Genomic DNA, 13,556 nt, shown 5'->3' with positions numbered 1-13,556 from the left:
GAGTGGAAGGCGCTACTGGAAGAGGAGGGAAAAAAAAAAAACACAAAAAGACAGGCAGGAAGACAGTGTCATCTTTCCATGTATGTAATCGGTTTACTTTATCCTTGATGTTAAATATACTCAACAGGAGATTTTCATTAAAGTTAGTTGTAAAATCACTCTTGTTGTACATCAAATATTGTGTGTGTAATCACTTTTAGAAGATCTAAAATTAGCATCAATGGAACAACCACCTCTCACCCACCCACGCACGTACACATGCACACACACACATACACCCTCCTCATGACCTGTGCTGTGATACACTGTTTGCCTAACTGTGTAATGGTTATTTCGACAATATTGTGCAAGCCTTGTCCTCGTCCCTGTCCCAATGCAATTAACCATGGCACCAGCATGTGCCTGTTCCTGAGGATGATCAGGCACATCACAGGGGGAAACGGAGAAATGAGAACACACAACTGGTGTGTCGTACGAGGCCTCATGATGCGTTATTATTAGCTTCTTCTGCTTTACTAATACAACGTTGATATTCAAAATGTGTACTTGTAGAGCTGCTTATGCCCGAGCTAGACCACCATGGCGCTTCAAAAGATCTAAACAGAGCAGGGTTGAGCAAGTTCAAACACCTTGGTTCAGTTTACATAAGCCTGATCAGATGTGAGGAAGTCCAACATACAGTATGCTTGGTTGTTATGTACTAAACAGGTCACGCTTGGACTCAGCTCCATACGGTGCCCGAGGTGATTGAGAGGCTGGCGTAACACAGGGCAGGTGCAACAGGCTAAGTGATGAGTCTGCTACGTGCAGATGCAGCACGACCTTATCGGAAACCGTGAATGTCTATACAGAAAACATATGTTCGGCGGTTACATAAAGTCCATATAGTGCCGTTGTTTTACAGATGTTGTAACTAGCAAAGCAGAGGCATCATAAACGACCTGGATAGTCGGTGTGACGCAGGAAATAAAGTCAATAAAGTTTGATGTATTTAGTTTACTAGTAATTAAACCATAAAGTTACCCGGTTTTGTAACTAGCAATAACACGCATGCAAAGCACACAGCATCCTAAACATTCTGACGTGAATTAAAATTAAAATGTCTTAATTAAATGACTCCAGTGAGTTTGGAACATCATGATGCGCCATCACTGCGGGTCTGTTTCAGTCAGATCTGGTTTCGCCTTACCTGATTTGACCTCGGATCGCTGATAATGCCAAAATACATTGCACACACTCCTCATTATTTCCTTTAATCCGGTGCAAAGCTGAACACTAAGTTCCAGTGTTGGCTTGGAGAGTAGGCCATAAATACTGATGTCATTGCCCTGAAACAACAATCACTCACTGACATCATGGAATAGTCTGACCTCTTTAATTCACTCAATCTAATGAAGCTCCTAAATAAGTGAAAGGAACATTGGCTTAATCTTTTGACAGGATTTAAATTTCTTGTGTCAGTCTAATATATATGTGTGTGTGCAATTTGCTCAGACAAAAACAGTTATTGACAGTCCCCTGTAATGGTCGTCTTTGTGCACGTAGTCATTAAGCTCCAGCGTCAACACATCATGCCTGTGACACATTTTACAGGCCTGTTGAGTGTTGCACTGGGAGCTGGAGAACTAATTACAACAGAGGACCATGAGATTACCCTGAGAACATGAGAAGGTGGAGTACCTGCTCCGCTAAATGCGTTCACAGTGACATTTTAAGGTGTGTGTTATAGATTTTGGACCAAAATAGGAGCCTGGTAAAACAGAAAACAAGATAAGGAAACTGGTTTGAACAGACTCTTTTACGTGGGGGAGCTGTAAAACGGTGAGAGCGAGATATGGCGGAGGAAGTGGGATAGTATGCATATCTAGCTAGGAAAACAGTTTCTTTCCATTTCAAGAAACTATTGACCGCCGAGTAGGCTGTGATGCAAGCTGAATGAAAGAAAGACATCCATAATATTGACGCATATTTCATCATTTCTAAATGTAGCTGTTGTCAATTTCAGCTGCCCATCTAATGTACATTGTAAATGTGCATTAGCTGGGCGAAGGCATCCTGGTGCATGAAGGTAACCAGGCAACTGTTTTCAGACACTTGAGATTAAGCCAGCGTACTTCCTCTGTCGTGCGTTTACATTCATGGTGCGCAGCTCGTAGGGAGACAGATGTTTCCTACAGATAATATGAAATCACCTCGAGTAATCAGACTGAAGCACAAAACATTGTTCATTCTGTCCTAAAAGCCCAAATGTCAGATTACTCTTCAATATGCACTACGTGTTCATTACAAAGATGTATTAAGGAAAAATGACATTATCTTCTAATTAACCCCTTTAAGGCCAAGGCAGCAATTTGGACATTTCCACATGGAAAAACAAAACAACAACAACAGAAAAAGAAATTTAGTCAGTAACAACTATGAGGCCAAAATTACCACTACAGGCTCTATGGATAAGAGACACTTGGGAGCTTTACTAAAGCCAACCAGTTTTCCTTTTCCCAATCACCAGGCCAGAGTCAGATTTTTACAAGATCCCACAAAAACGGACATTTTTACTTTACTTAGTCATAGTAGCACAAGGCAGCCTTTTCACGGAGCGAACCACACTTGCCAACTTTTGCAAACTGGCAGTAGGTTGTGTTTTAATAACAGCCACCAGGGTGGAAAGGGTTAAGCTGTCAGTCGAGATTTCAACTTGTGATGTAGTTCCAGTGAGGTGTAATTCATACCAGTGAATTATTATGGAGAGAAAGGCAGCTTGGTGGGATAGTTAAAGAAAGAAAATAACTTTATTGTTTGGACTTTCTATTTACACTTTAGGGTGAAAAAAGGAAGCTTGAAGTCAACGCTGAAGATTCACAGAAGTAGCTTTTATTCAAATGTCCACTCCTTGTGATTGTTACCCTTTTTTATGAATGGCCAGTAAGTTGTTGTTTCATGGTTTATCAAGTGCCCATTGATAGAAAATCGTTTGTGTACGGGTGGCACCAAGATAGAGTTACAGGTCCAACGTTGCTATTTTGATTGAAGACAGATCATCGGAAATCCCTCCAAATCCTAACAGTGGTTGACCAGCGGGGGGGAATCACAGGTGATTCTCATTTATGACAGGGTATTTCACAGCTGAGTCAACACTCAATACAAAAAGTGTCCAGCAAGTATCATCTTCTTTACAGGAACTGAAAGTACATCCTGTGCAAAAGATCCTGTTGAAACATGCTGGTTGGCTGTGTGGGATGTTTAAAGGTTTCTTAGACAGAAAAGAGATTCATATTAACAGTAATACAAAGTCTGAGTATTAAAACACACAATCCTTTTTCCATTAAAAGAGTTAGGAGGAGATTGGATGTCTTTGTAACTATCCTGAATCTGTAGTTTAAACTAAATGTAGGTCTTGAGCTGTGTTTGTCTAAAGGCTTTTCTTAGAGGCACGAGCCAAACTGTAAATTCTAGTAAATATTTGCGTTAAAGGCATGCGTCACTACAACCAGTGACACCAATTTCACAGCACCTTATTGTTGGCAGTAATGGCTATTCATGTGTATGCATTTGTGAATGCTTCTCATCTGCTCACATTACAGTGTGTTGTTTTGTCATAACCAGCGTTTGTCAGTACCCTATTAGAGCTTCTCTGAGCCCTGAGAAACCTATTAATCTTTAACTAGTAGCGGCAGCCGGTGCTTTTAAGCCTGATCCTTATTGCCGAAAGCAGCAGGATATACTTGTCCTGTGTCTGTGAGCTGCTGCTCTGTTTAGTTGGGTAAACATGTATAAATATATATATATTAAATCAAGAAATGTTTATTTTAATCTTCAACATAAATAGAGTATTTTTGTCTCATTAGCTGGCTAAAAAGGAGACAAACTATTAGGCTCATCCTCTTTACTTAAACAGTGCAGTCTTCCCCAAAACCACATTGTCACATTCTTTTTTTAATTATTATTATTTAGCCATTTTGCTGCTTAAATTCCAATTCTAGACTTCATTGATATTTGCAATCAGAGCTGTGGGTAACATATCATCATCTCAAATTAGATAAACTATTGTGATGATCAAAAAGGAAAGGATTTTTAAATGTTAAAAGCAAATTCAAAAAATGTTTTTTCTCATAAATATTACCTACTTAATTGTCTTGTTTAATGAAAGGCTAAATTGAGCTGGGAAACGAGGGAGGAAAAAACATATCTAATTTCATTTGAATTTCATTCAACATGACAGTAAGTGTTCTGTATCATAGTTGTAAAAAATAAATAAATAAATAAACAAAGCTTCTTTTGAGCACTGATTAGAATTATGCATACTCAACGATGAAAACTCCCCTCTAAGGTTTCTGGTTTCTGGTGATATTTTTAATCGCTGGAAAGGTCAGGAAGACAACAACAGGCTTAGAAGAAATACGAGATGGTGGCTGTCTCACACCAGCTGATGGTGCGGCTACATTAACAAACAAAGGAAGGAAAGGCTGTAAAGGATTATTTCAATTTTTGTATTCGTTTACAAGCTATTAGAAAGTCTGACTTGTTCTTGAGGGTTTGACCACTTTAATTAAATTAATCTTCTCCTTACACTTTCATTTTAAAATGGAGAAAAAAAAAAGAAATATTGAGAAAACTGCCCCTATAAGGCTGCACAAAGGTATTAAAGTAAAACTTGTTAGCATCATCTTATTTTGAAATGTACTCAAAACAAATAGCCTCAGTGTTTTCCATATTATTTTTAATATAAAATCTTGTTTTACAATAAAAAAAACAAATGAAAATAAATAATTCAACACATAAATAAACAGTTCAAGAAGTATTTCGGTTTATAATGTTACAATGCTTGAAAGAGGCAAATCACAGTCACCAAGCAGATAGTCTCTTTTCAGGGTGGACATTTTGTTCACCACTTTAAAGCGAAGGGACCGCTGGCTGAGGTCGTCCTCTGAGATACCATCAAAAAAGAAATCCTCATTGAAGATCGGATTACGGCTCTTTCTGATGACTGTGCTGCGTTGCTTCTGCACTTTTCCAGGAACCAGGGAGAGGCTGATGCTGCAGTTGATAATCTTGGGGTCTACAGAAAGAGGATAGAGGCCCTCAGCACTGATAAGTCGAACCCTCAGTCTTTGGTTATCCGGACAGTACTCCGCTGAGAGTCTCAGACTGCCATCTTTTCCTATGGGCACCATTCTTTCCTTCATTACCCTCTCTTTGTGCAGAGTCAAGTCCATGGGGAAGATGGTGGGAGGCGCGAGGCTGTAGCTGCTGGGCAGGCCTTCAGCTAACCCTTCTGATGCCCTCCTCATGACATTGGGGCTGTTGTCTGTGGAGCTGCCTTCATCAGTGGACAGGGAATTGTTCCTGGACACCATTGCCTTCCTCATGTTCCTTGACAACAGCAGTTCATGGCTCAGTGCTTTGAAGAGGGAAGACTTGGCAGGGCACCTGGTCAGCAGCGGCGAGCTAAAAGGAGAGGATTCAGTAGAGGAAGTTGTATCGCTGTCCAGAGCGGCCTGCCAGTTCAGGGTGTAGCCTCTCGGGGAAAGCCTGGAGGTCAGGCTGTTAAGGCTGAAAGAAGAAGGAGAGGACGAGGGCGAGACGGAGGGGGAGACTTTGGAGCACATGCTGGATCGACTCCTGGGCAGCAGCAGGGGAGAGGAGCCGGGATCAGAATGGAAAATGGACTCCTTTCTCCTGGTGTGGGGGCTCTCAAGCAAGGTGCAAAAGCCATAGCTGGTCTGGGCTTTGGCGAGGTGTGGAAGAGATAAAGCTGCCTGGCTCTGGGGATCTGCATTGGTGGTCTCCTCATCACTGCAGCCATCGTAGGGGCTCTCATCCACACTTTCCACCTGAATAATGTGCGGGTTGAGCGTCTCATGAAACGTCACCTCTGTTTCAGGGGTCGCCCTCCCACAGGGGGACACCTTGGTAATGCGAGGCGTTCGGCTTTGCTCCGTGTTCTTCATCTCCTGCAGGGATAGGATTGTTGGGGGGATGCAGAACTCTGGGATGTTGTCAGGGGTGATGATGTTAGGACAGAGGGAAATCCTTTTGGGCTTGTCAGCTCGTTCTCCCAACATAATGTCGCTGATTTTCAAGCTGAGCTCTGCTGATGGGATAGGCAGGTTAGATCTCTCCACTGACACACGGATCTTCTCCACCACCCACATGAGTAGAAATCAGAAAACTCTAAAAACAGAAACAATATTTGAGTTGTTCTATTGTTTTTTTTTTCATATATATATCAAATGCATTCACAGATAATCTATAAAAAATAAAACTCTGTCACAAAACCAACAAACTTTCTGGGGAAGTTTTTCTCACCTTGTTTTCTGAAGATATGGATAATCCACCAAGTTGTCCCAGGCAGGATAGACCGCTAGCTCCGGCTAAGGCGCTGCGAGATGGACAAGTTGTGACAGCAGATGGAGGTTCGGCAGATCTGTGGCTGTTGGAGAGATGCAGGCAGTTTAAATGAAGCAGGAAACCAATAAATCTAACACACGCCTCCCGTGTAGCTCGAACTGGATCCTCCCTCTCTCCTTGACCGCCGGTTCCCATGGAAATATCCAAACCACAACAGAGCCCAGTTCCCCCGTCGCACCTACAGTACTGTTCAGCAAGATAAGCGTACTACTTCGAACGTGGACAACTCTTTTCAAACAGATGGCAGACTTGCAACTTGTGTGTTTGGTTTTCCATTTATTTAAATTGGACGATGTGTTTGACCTTGTTCTTTGAGTTTAAACAAGGTTATCTGATAACATCATGATTCTTACAGATAAAATCTCACTCAGCAAAGCTGGCCTCTTGTGTTTTTACTGGGTCAAGTAGAACTTCCTTTCCAGCCCAGTTAGATCTCACTCTAAATAGAAAAAACAGCGCCTATAAACTTCCTATTGAAGACCGTTGTATTGAATTAAATGTGCCCAGTGCTGTTGGCTCAACCAGGTGATATTTATATCTGCTTGTTCCACTCCAGGTAATGTAATGATGCTAAAATGACTTAGTGCTGCATCATTACATCACTAATATACTCGATGCATTTTGCCTCATTGCATACATACACCTATAACTGAGCCCAGTGTATTTTCTGTCTTGGGACTACTTTGGACAGTTACTTGAAATCTAAAATTGCATTTGTTGAAGTGAACAGTGGGTGTTTGCACAGCCATGACTCCAGATTTGTACAAAGGAAATCATCTGTGACACTGCAGAGATTAGAAATGTGCCAGTTAAAGCTGCAGCTATTAAAACAATTGTAAGTCACTGTGAAATGTGAGTACGCCAAAAATATGTATTGTATTTGCGATATTGTTTTCCGCTACACAGAGTATAGGATAGGAATTCAATGATAACAAATATTCCGTAAAATCCTTTCTCTGGGTTTTCATGGGAATTTTCTGGATTGCAAAAATATATTTGAACAATCTGAGAGTAGAGAAATCAGATTAGTCCACAGTTTCCCACCACAATGCACACACAGAGTATATTCATTTATTAACCATCACTTTGTCTGTCCCGAAGAACTACATTATATATTTTATTCCCAAGTTTGGTTTCTGAAATGTCAGGATCACATTAAAAAGGATAATGAAAGATTATATACTAGATATTGCTCCTTAGGTCTTCAACCTCTACTGCTACTTTAGTGCTACCCTCTTGTGGTGGAACATGAAGCAGCTGGAATTATGAATAATTCCTACTTGACAGAGAGGTGTAATTTTGTTGAGCCTGCTACTGGAGAAAAGCTACAACTTTGTAGCAGCCATTTAAAAAAAAAAAAAAGAAGTAAAATACACTCTCAAACAGTGCACCTGACGAAAACAAACCGCTTAGTTCTGCCTGTTATTTTTTAATAATCTGCCCCTACAAGGGTTTTACGAGGGACTTTTTATTTCTTTTTGTAAATTGGTTTTAATTAAAAGTGGGAGGATCCCAGAAGATAAAGATAAAAGCTCCACTCTGCACAGGACAAGGTTCAAGTGGTTAACTCGGTTACCGTGTGTTACCAGGCACTAAATGACAGTGATGTCAGTGCTAACAATGTACCAGGAAGGCTTCCTAAATGAGGCTCTTCTAAGAAATGTTTTTCCAAAAATGTTCGGGCCACATCAGCAACTCAAGCGTACCGTGTACACCTTCTTGTACCTTAAATGACCAGAGGACAGTGATGATGTTGGAGTAAATTATAAAGATGCAGTGAACAAATTATATTTCTCTCATGATGTTCTCCAAACTGACAAACTCGATCCCCTCCAGGCATGAATAAAGTTTTATTTATTCTAACATTAATACTAATTGGCAGGAAAAGGTTAAAGTTCACTCCTGTAACTTTATTTTTAACTATCTAATAAAATAAGAAAAGTAAGTGTGAAGTAATAATGTAAACACAAAATCAATCTCTCTTGAATGTGACTAACACATCCATGTGAATCCTGCTCCAGTGTTTGAGCATCATGAACATGAGTGTGTCCACATCTCCATCGGGGGGCAGTATATGTTTAGAAAACAACAGTACACCCACTGAGAGGGAGGTGTTACTCTGATTGATATATGAAATAGACTCTAATCATTACATTGCAAAGCTACAAATCCTACCACAATTACCTCTTAAAAAATAAAACATTTCATCGATTCATAACTCAGCTTGCAAAAATTAAAAAAAAAATAAAAATCTCCACCCAACCTTAAAAACAACAAATCTCAGCATTTATTTAAGATGCATTTATTGAGTCATAAAACCCAGAGCCCACTTTAACCATCAGTGATCTGCTGTGAGAGATAAAGAGCAGCAGCAGTGTGTCCGCTGATGGTTGGTCTTCTGACAGGCAGGTGCACTTCACTGCAGGCATTTTCAAAATAAAAGACCTCAGTCATTTCCAAATCCTTCGTGCGTTCATCTTTACGCGCGCGTCAACGTACAATGATTGTCAGGTTAGTTTTTCTTCCTTCACCGTCGCTCGTGTGAACCAGGCGTTCTGATCCATCTCGATCCGGCTGTTTTTAAAAAAGACATAATCAGACACTAACGGGAGAGTGTGACGCCTCTTCCTTTTTTGCGGCGCATAGATATGTGGTCTTTTTTTTCCTCCTCTTTCCCCCCACCTCCATCTCTCTCCACTGTACGATAAACGAGGAGGGGCTTGACGCCGTGGAGGAGGCAGGCAGGCAGGCAGGCAGGCTGAGCTGACCCGCTTGCGGTGTGCGTCGCCTCGCCTACATCCAAGTCAGCTCGCATGCGTTAAAGGAGTGAGAGACATCAGGTAGGATGTTTTATTTCCTTCTTTCTTCATCCTGTTTTTTTTTTGTTGTTCAAGGTGCTGTTCCTTCTCTCCCCCCCCCTAAAAAAAAAAAAAAGGTCTCACTACAGGGAGGCGGACCGCTCGATGTTGGCTCAGCCAGAAGCGCTGACAACATTTCACATTAACTGTCTGCAGACGACCTTTTCACATGATTAGTGGGATGGTTTCCCCCCCTTTACTCCTGCCATGTCCTTTGCTCTTCCTTTTTTTTTTCCTCTCTCTCTCTTTTGGATTTTGACATCAGTCGATTTGCTTCATCCGGTGCGTTATTCATCAAGCCAAACCTTCGCGTAATATGTGACTGACTGCTTTTGACATTGACAGATAAGAGGTTATAAAAAAAAAAAGATTTTGGAAAAAAAAAATGAATATTTGATTGACCTACTTGTTTGCTTGCATGTTAAATATTTAGGCTCGCCGAAATTTCGTGCTCAGAAGTAGGTTAAATAGACAACTAATGCTGCCCAGCTCCAGCTCCATCCTTGCAGCTCTGCAAAGAAATGTGCCTTGTACAGTAACTTGGACTTGACCTGAATGTTATCTGGATGGGCTCAACATCAAAGCTGACATTGAGGGTGTGAGTGTAGTGCGCATGCAGGGGATGTAACCCACTGATGATTTACTGTAGGCCAACAAAAAAATGTGGTCAGTGTGTTGAGACTGCTTGGTTGTGCTTCGCAATAGTGATTTTAAGAAAAAAATCTCATCCTGGAGGGGAAATTCTTTTTTTTTTTTTTTTTGGCTTGACACCTGCATTCTTGCAGAGGTCAGAGTGCACGTTCACCTTCAAGATGCCAGCAGGCAGGCCGGTGTACCCTCAGACTGAAGGGCATGTCTCCTTAACCACTAGGCAGCCCTGCCGCCTCCTACAGATGCTGCTGAAGAGATATTTTCTGAGCTGTGACATGTGGTTGTTTCGCACCAGTACGAGGCGGTAAATGTTACTTCGGCACAGTGACTCCGGGTGAGGAGGCCAGAGAGCAAACCCCAGACATGTCTTTCCATAAACGGTTTACCATACAGTGCATTAGTTTGTGGAACAAATGCATTGGGCTGACTCACTAAAGCGAACCACATTGAGCTGCACGTCAACCTCTTTTGGCATACTGAGAAAGTGAGCCACCCCCCTAGACGGCACGTAAGGGTACATTCAGGGAAAGTCATGCTGCGAGGGGGGTTTTAACCGACGACTGGCATGTTTTACCTGAGTGATGTAACTGGAAAGGTCAAGTTGCCTCAGCGTGATGCAGACAGCTGCGATTCTGGATGGCTTCATGCGGTCACTGACATGCTAGAGGCTTGACTCCAAATGGGAGTACCCATCCTAAAAAAAATGCCCTTACTCCCTCGTGGTACTGTTAGGCACCAGGGGAGTGTGGGATAAAAGCATCCACCAGCCACACATTTCCAATAAGAAATGATCTATGAGTAGCAGGCTTAAAGCACCGCTAATGCAAAACACGCAAACATTCTTGCATTTCTCTCAGGATGTTTTATGTTGCTCGCTGACTTTGTATCATGTCTATGTGGGATTTCTTGGTTCGTCTTTGAAGTCTGTAACGTGGAACGCCATATAATTGCCTGCCTCGTGGTTTGACATGTTTGTTCTTTCAGATAAATGCGCATACAGTGTCCTTAAACAAAGCGATATTGACAATAATAATAGCTGTATTTCTGAAAACAAAGTTGCAACGTGCTTTAAATAGGTTGTGTGTTGATAGCTGGAAGTTTTGATCCTGAAGTCTGCTTCAGTTGTGATCAGTAGAAGACCCATGCAGTTTGTTAGACATGTTGACTATTAATCTTAATGCCTGCATAATTTAAGCACTGTAATGATTTGTAATTTTTAGTGGTGTTGCATATTTTGGTCTGTACTACACTCTGCTCGACCACAACATTAACCTCGCCAGCTTAACATTCTGTAGTATCCCCCCCTTGAGCCGACAAAACAGCTCTGACCCATCGGAGCATGAACACAGGACCTCTGGTGGTGTCCTGTGGTGTCTGGCACCGGGACGCTGGCAGCAGATCCTTTGGGCTCTGTGGGTTGCGGGGTGAGGCCTCCGTGGATCGGGCTTGTTCCAGGGCGTCTTGTGGATGTTCATTTGGATTGGTACATTGGGAGTTTGGAGCCTGGGCCACACCTTGGCCTCTTTGTCCTGCTCCTGGAGCCATTTCAGAGCAGTTTTTTGGGGTGTGGCAGACCACGTTATCCTCCTGGAGGAGTCTGCTGCTCTTGGTCAACAGTATTTGAATGGGTGTGTCAAAATAACATCCACATTAATGCAAGGGTTTATGGTTTCTTGCTGAAACAAGATGATCACTGTTATTCACTTCTCCTGTCTTTGGTTTTAATGTTGTGGCTGTTCAGTGTAGATGAGCATTTTTTTTTTTTTTTTTGAAAGGGTAAGCAACAGGAACTCTTTCTTCCTTTATACTGTATGTAAAATAGGGTTGTTGAATGGCAGATTGGCACAATGTGCCAAAGGAGAATAATCTCCAGATTACATAGTGCTGGAAAGGCTTTACAAATTATAAATACCTTTTTCTTTTAATGGAATTGAGCTGGATTGTCTATAGGATTAATTCACTCATGTGTAGACTAGCCATAGCAGATTTGCTCATTGTCTGTGCATATGCATGTTTGTTTTGCTGTCTATAGATAGCCACAATGTTTGCAGTAGTGAGAGCAAATAACATCATGCCTTTAGAAATCTCATGTTGTGGAAGAAATACTGACTACCAAATCCCCACGGTGGCCCAGTGCACCTGTTGTTTCACAATATGCTTACCCATGTTTAATAGAGAATGTAAGACCTTCAAAGTCAGAGATTCTACAATGAGTAGTGCTCACTTTCCCACAACACAGTACACAGATATAATTAGATCACAGGACCACCAATGTCACAAGCTCACATGCAGCATGCATCTGCCAGCGGCAACCGACTGTTCCGTCAAACTAAACACTAGATGCTATTCACTAGATCCAAGATAATAAAATCAATGTTTGCCTTTTTGTAAGTCTGTGCCAAAAGAAACCTGAAAATTTTGAAAGTTGGAAACATAAAAGCGGTAAAAATATTGTAGATCAATTTTGTAGATTTCAAGCTTTTAAAATATTAAATACAGCAATTTTGCTTCACAGTGGTAATTAAAAGCAAACGCTATTTAAATAGTGCCTTTTCCCACTCATTGCCAGCTAGTGAAGAGGCCATTACCACAGTGATTTTGTATTATGGGAAGCTATTAAGAGTATCTGTGCTACAACAACTTTAGTTCACACTTTAAGCTCGGTGCCTAATTTACAGAGAATCACGTGTCTCAAATGTGTTATTGCACTGCATGCTCTCGTGGAGTGATTTGAGTTGGTGTTTCTTCAAATTCTGCAGTCTGGGGAGAAACATGCAGTCCTTACGTTACATAAATAACAATAGCAAGGTCATGCTTTCCCAAGTAAGTATTTTGAGCCACAAGCAATTGCTAAAGACAAGGCCTCAACTGTATTTCCGTTCAGTTCATTAGAAAGTGATTTTCCTCTCAGCTGTTGCAGTTGCTCCATCGTCAAGAATACATTCCTGGTCGGAATTCCCCAGGAAATGTTCAGTTGGAGGGTGGGAAGTGAGGGTTTTGAGAGTCACTGGAGAGTGTGATTGTTGAACCATATTTAATGCATGAGTGTGTAGGAGGTGGAAACTAAAACACACCCCATGCTGTCGCTGTGACCCAGCCTTTGTGTTCAGTGTTTACTAGGGAAATGGATCGCTCCTATGTTTTCTTTCGCCGCTGTCTCTGTGATCACAGTCTCTTTAGGGTCTGGCTTGCCTCCAGATAAATTCTATAGAGCGAATGGTGGATGCATAAGCTGGCCTCCATTCTCACACCTCCGCTAGTGCATCAATCTGGGATCATAATTTCTTGTATTTTTTCCTCCATAGATGAATGTGGCAGGCAGTCGATACGTGAAAGCTATAATGCAGATGAGCGATTTTTTTTGAATCAGCAAACGCTTGACCACATTCACAATGCGCTTTCAGATTTGAGGTAAGGTTGATCTCATTTTTAATTAAAGATTGTAGTCGGATTAAATGAAATTGGCTGCAGCCTTGATTCATAATTGTTGGGCATTTTATCATTCAGAGTCAGTACATCCACAGGTCACTCAGTTGTTCAGCCTGTTTTGTAGTTTTTGTTCTTTTCTAACTTGTAAAATTGTTCATATTTACACCAATCGGAATTTTATTAGTTTTCATTTTTGATCAATGGTTGAAA

General features: G+C 41.4%; 2 protein-coding genes across 2 annotated transcripts in view; one reads left to right on the top strand and one right to left on the bottom strand.

Annotated features, from left to right (window-relative positions):
* Positions 1–4,775: 4,775 nt before the first annotated feature.
* Positions 4,776–6,449, bottom strand: c2cd4a (C2 calcium dependent domain containing 4A). Its single transcript, XM_008282141.1, has 2 exons — positions 6,307–6,449; positions 4,776–6,171 (listed from the first exon to the last, which is right to left on the bottom strand). Exon 2 carries the CDS (start codon positions 6,150–6,152, stop codon positions 4,806–4,808), a length of 1,347 nt encoding a protein of 448 aa, XP_008280363.1. The 5' UTR covers positions 6,153–6,171; positions 6,307–6,449; the 3' UTR covers positions 4,776–4,805.
* A 2,542-nt stretch (positions 6,450–8,991) lies between these two features.
* tln2b (talin 2b) overlaps positions 8,992–13,556 on the top strand; it is an 80,866-nt gene continuing 76,301 nt past the window's right edge. The window contains exon 1 of the mRNA XM_008282140.1: positions 8,992–9,248. The gene's annotated coding sequence lies outside the window, so the exon portion shown is untranslated. The remainder of the gene's footprint in view (positions 9,249–13,556) is intronic.

Source organism: Stegastes partitus, unplaced genomic scaffold (assembly GCF_000690725.1).
Source record: "Stegastes partitus isolate 25-593 unplaced genomic scaffold, Stegastes_partitus-1.0.2 Scaffold259, whole genome shotgun sequence".
NCBI classification, from domain to species: Eukaryota; Metazoa; Chordata; class Actinopteri; family Pomacentridae; genus Stegastes; species Stegastes partitus.
The sequence above is the reverse complement of the archived record's forward strand: the minus strand, read 5'-3'. Positions and strand labels throughout refer to the sequence as shown.

Coding starts and splice junctions, on each gene's coding strand:
- c2cd4a (XM_008282141.1), bottom strand. CDS start 6,152: ATGTGGGTGGTGGAGAAGATCCGTGTGTCAGTGGAGAGATCTAACCTG.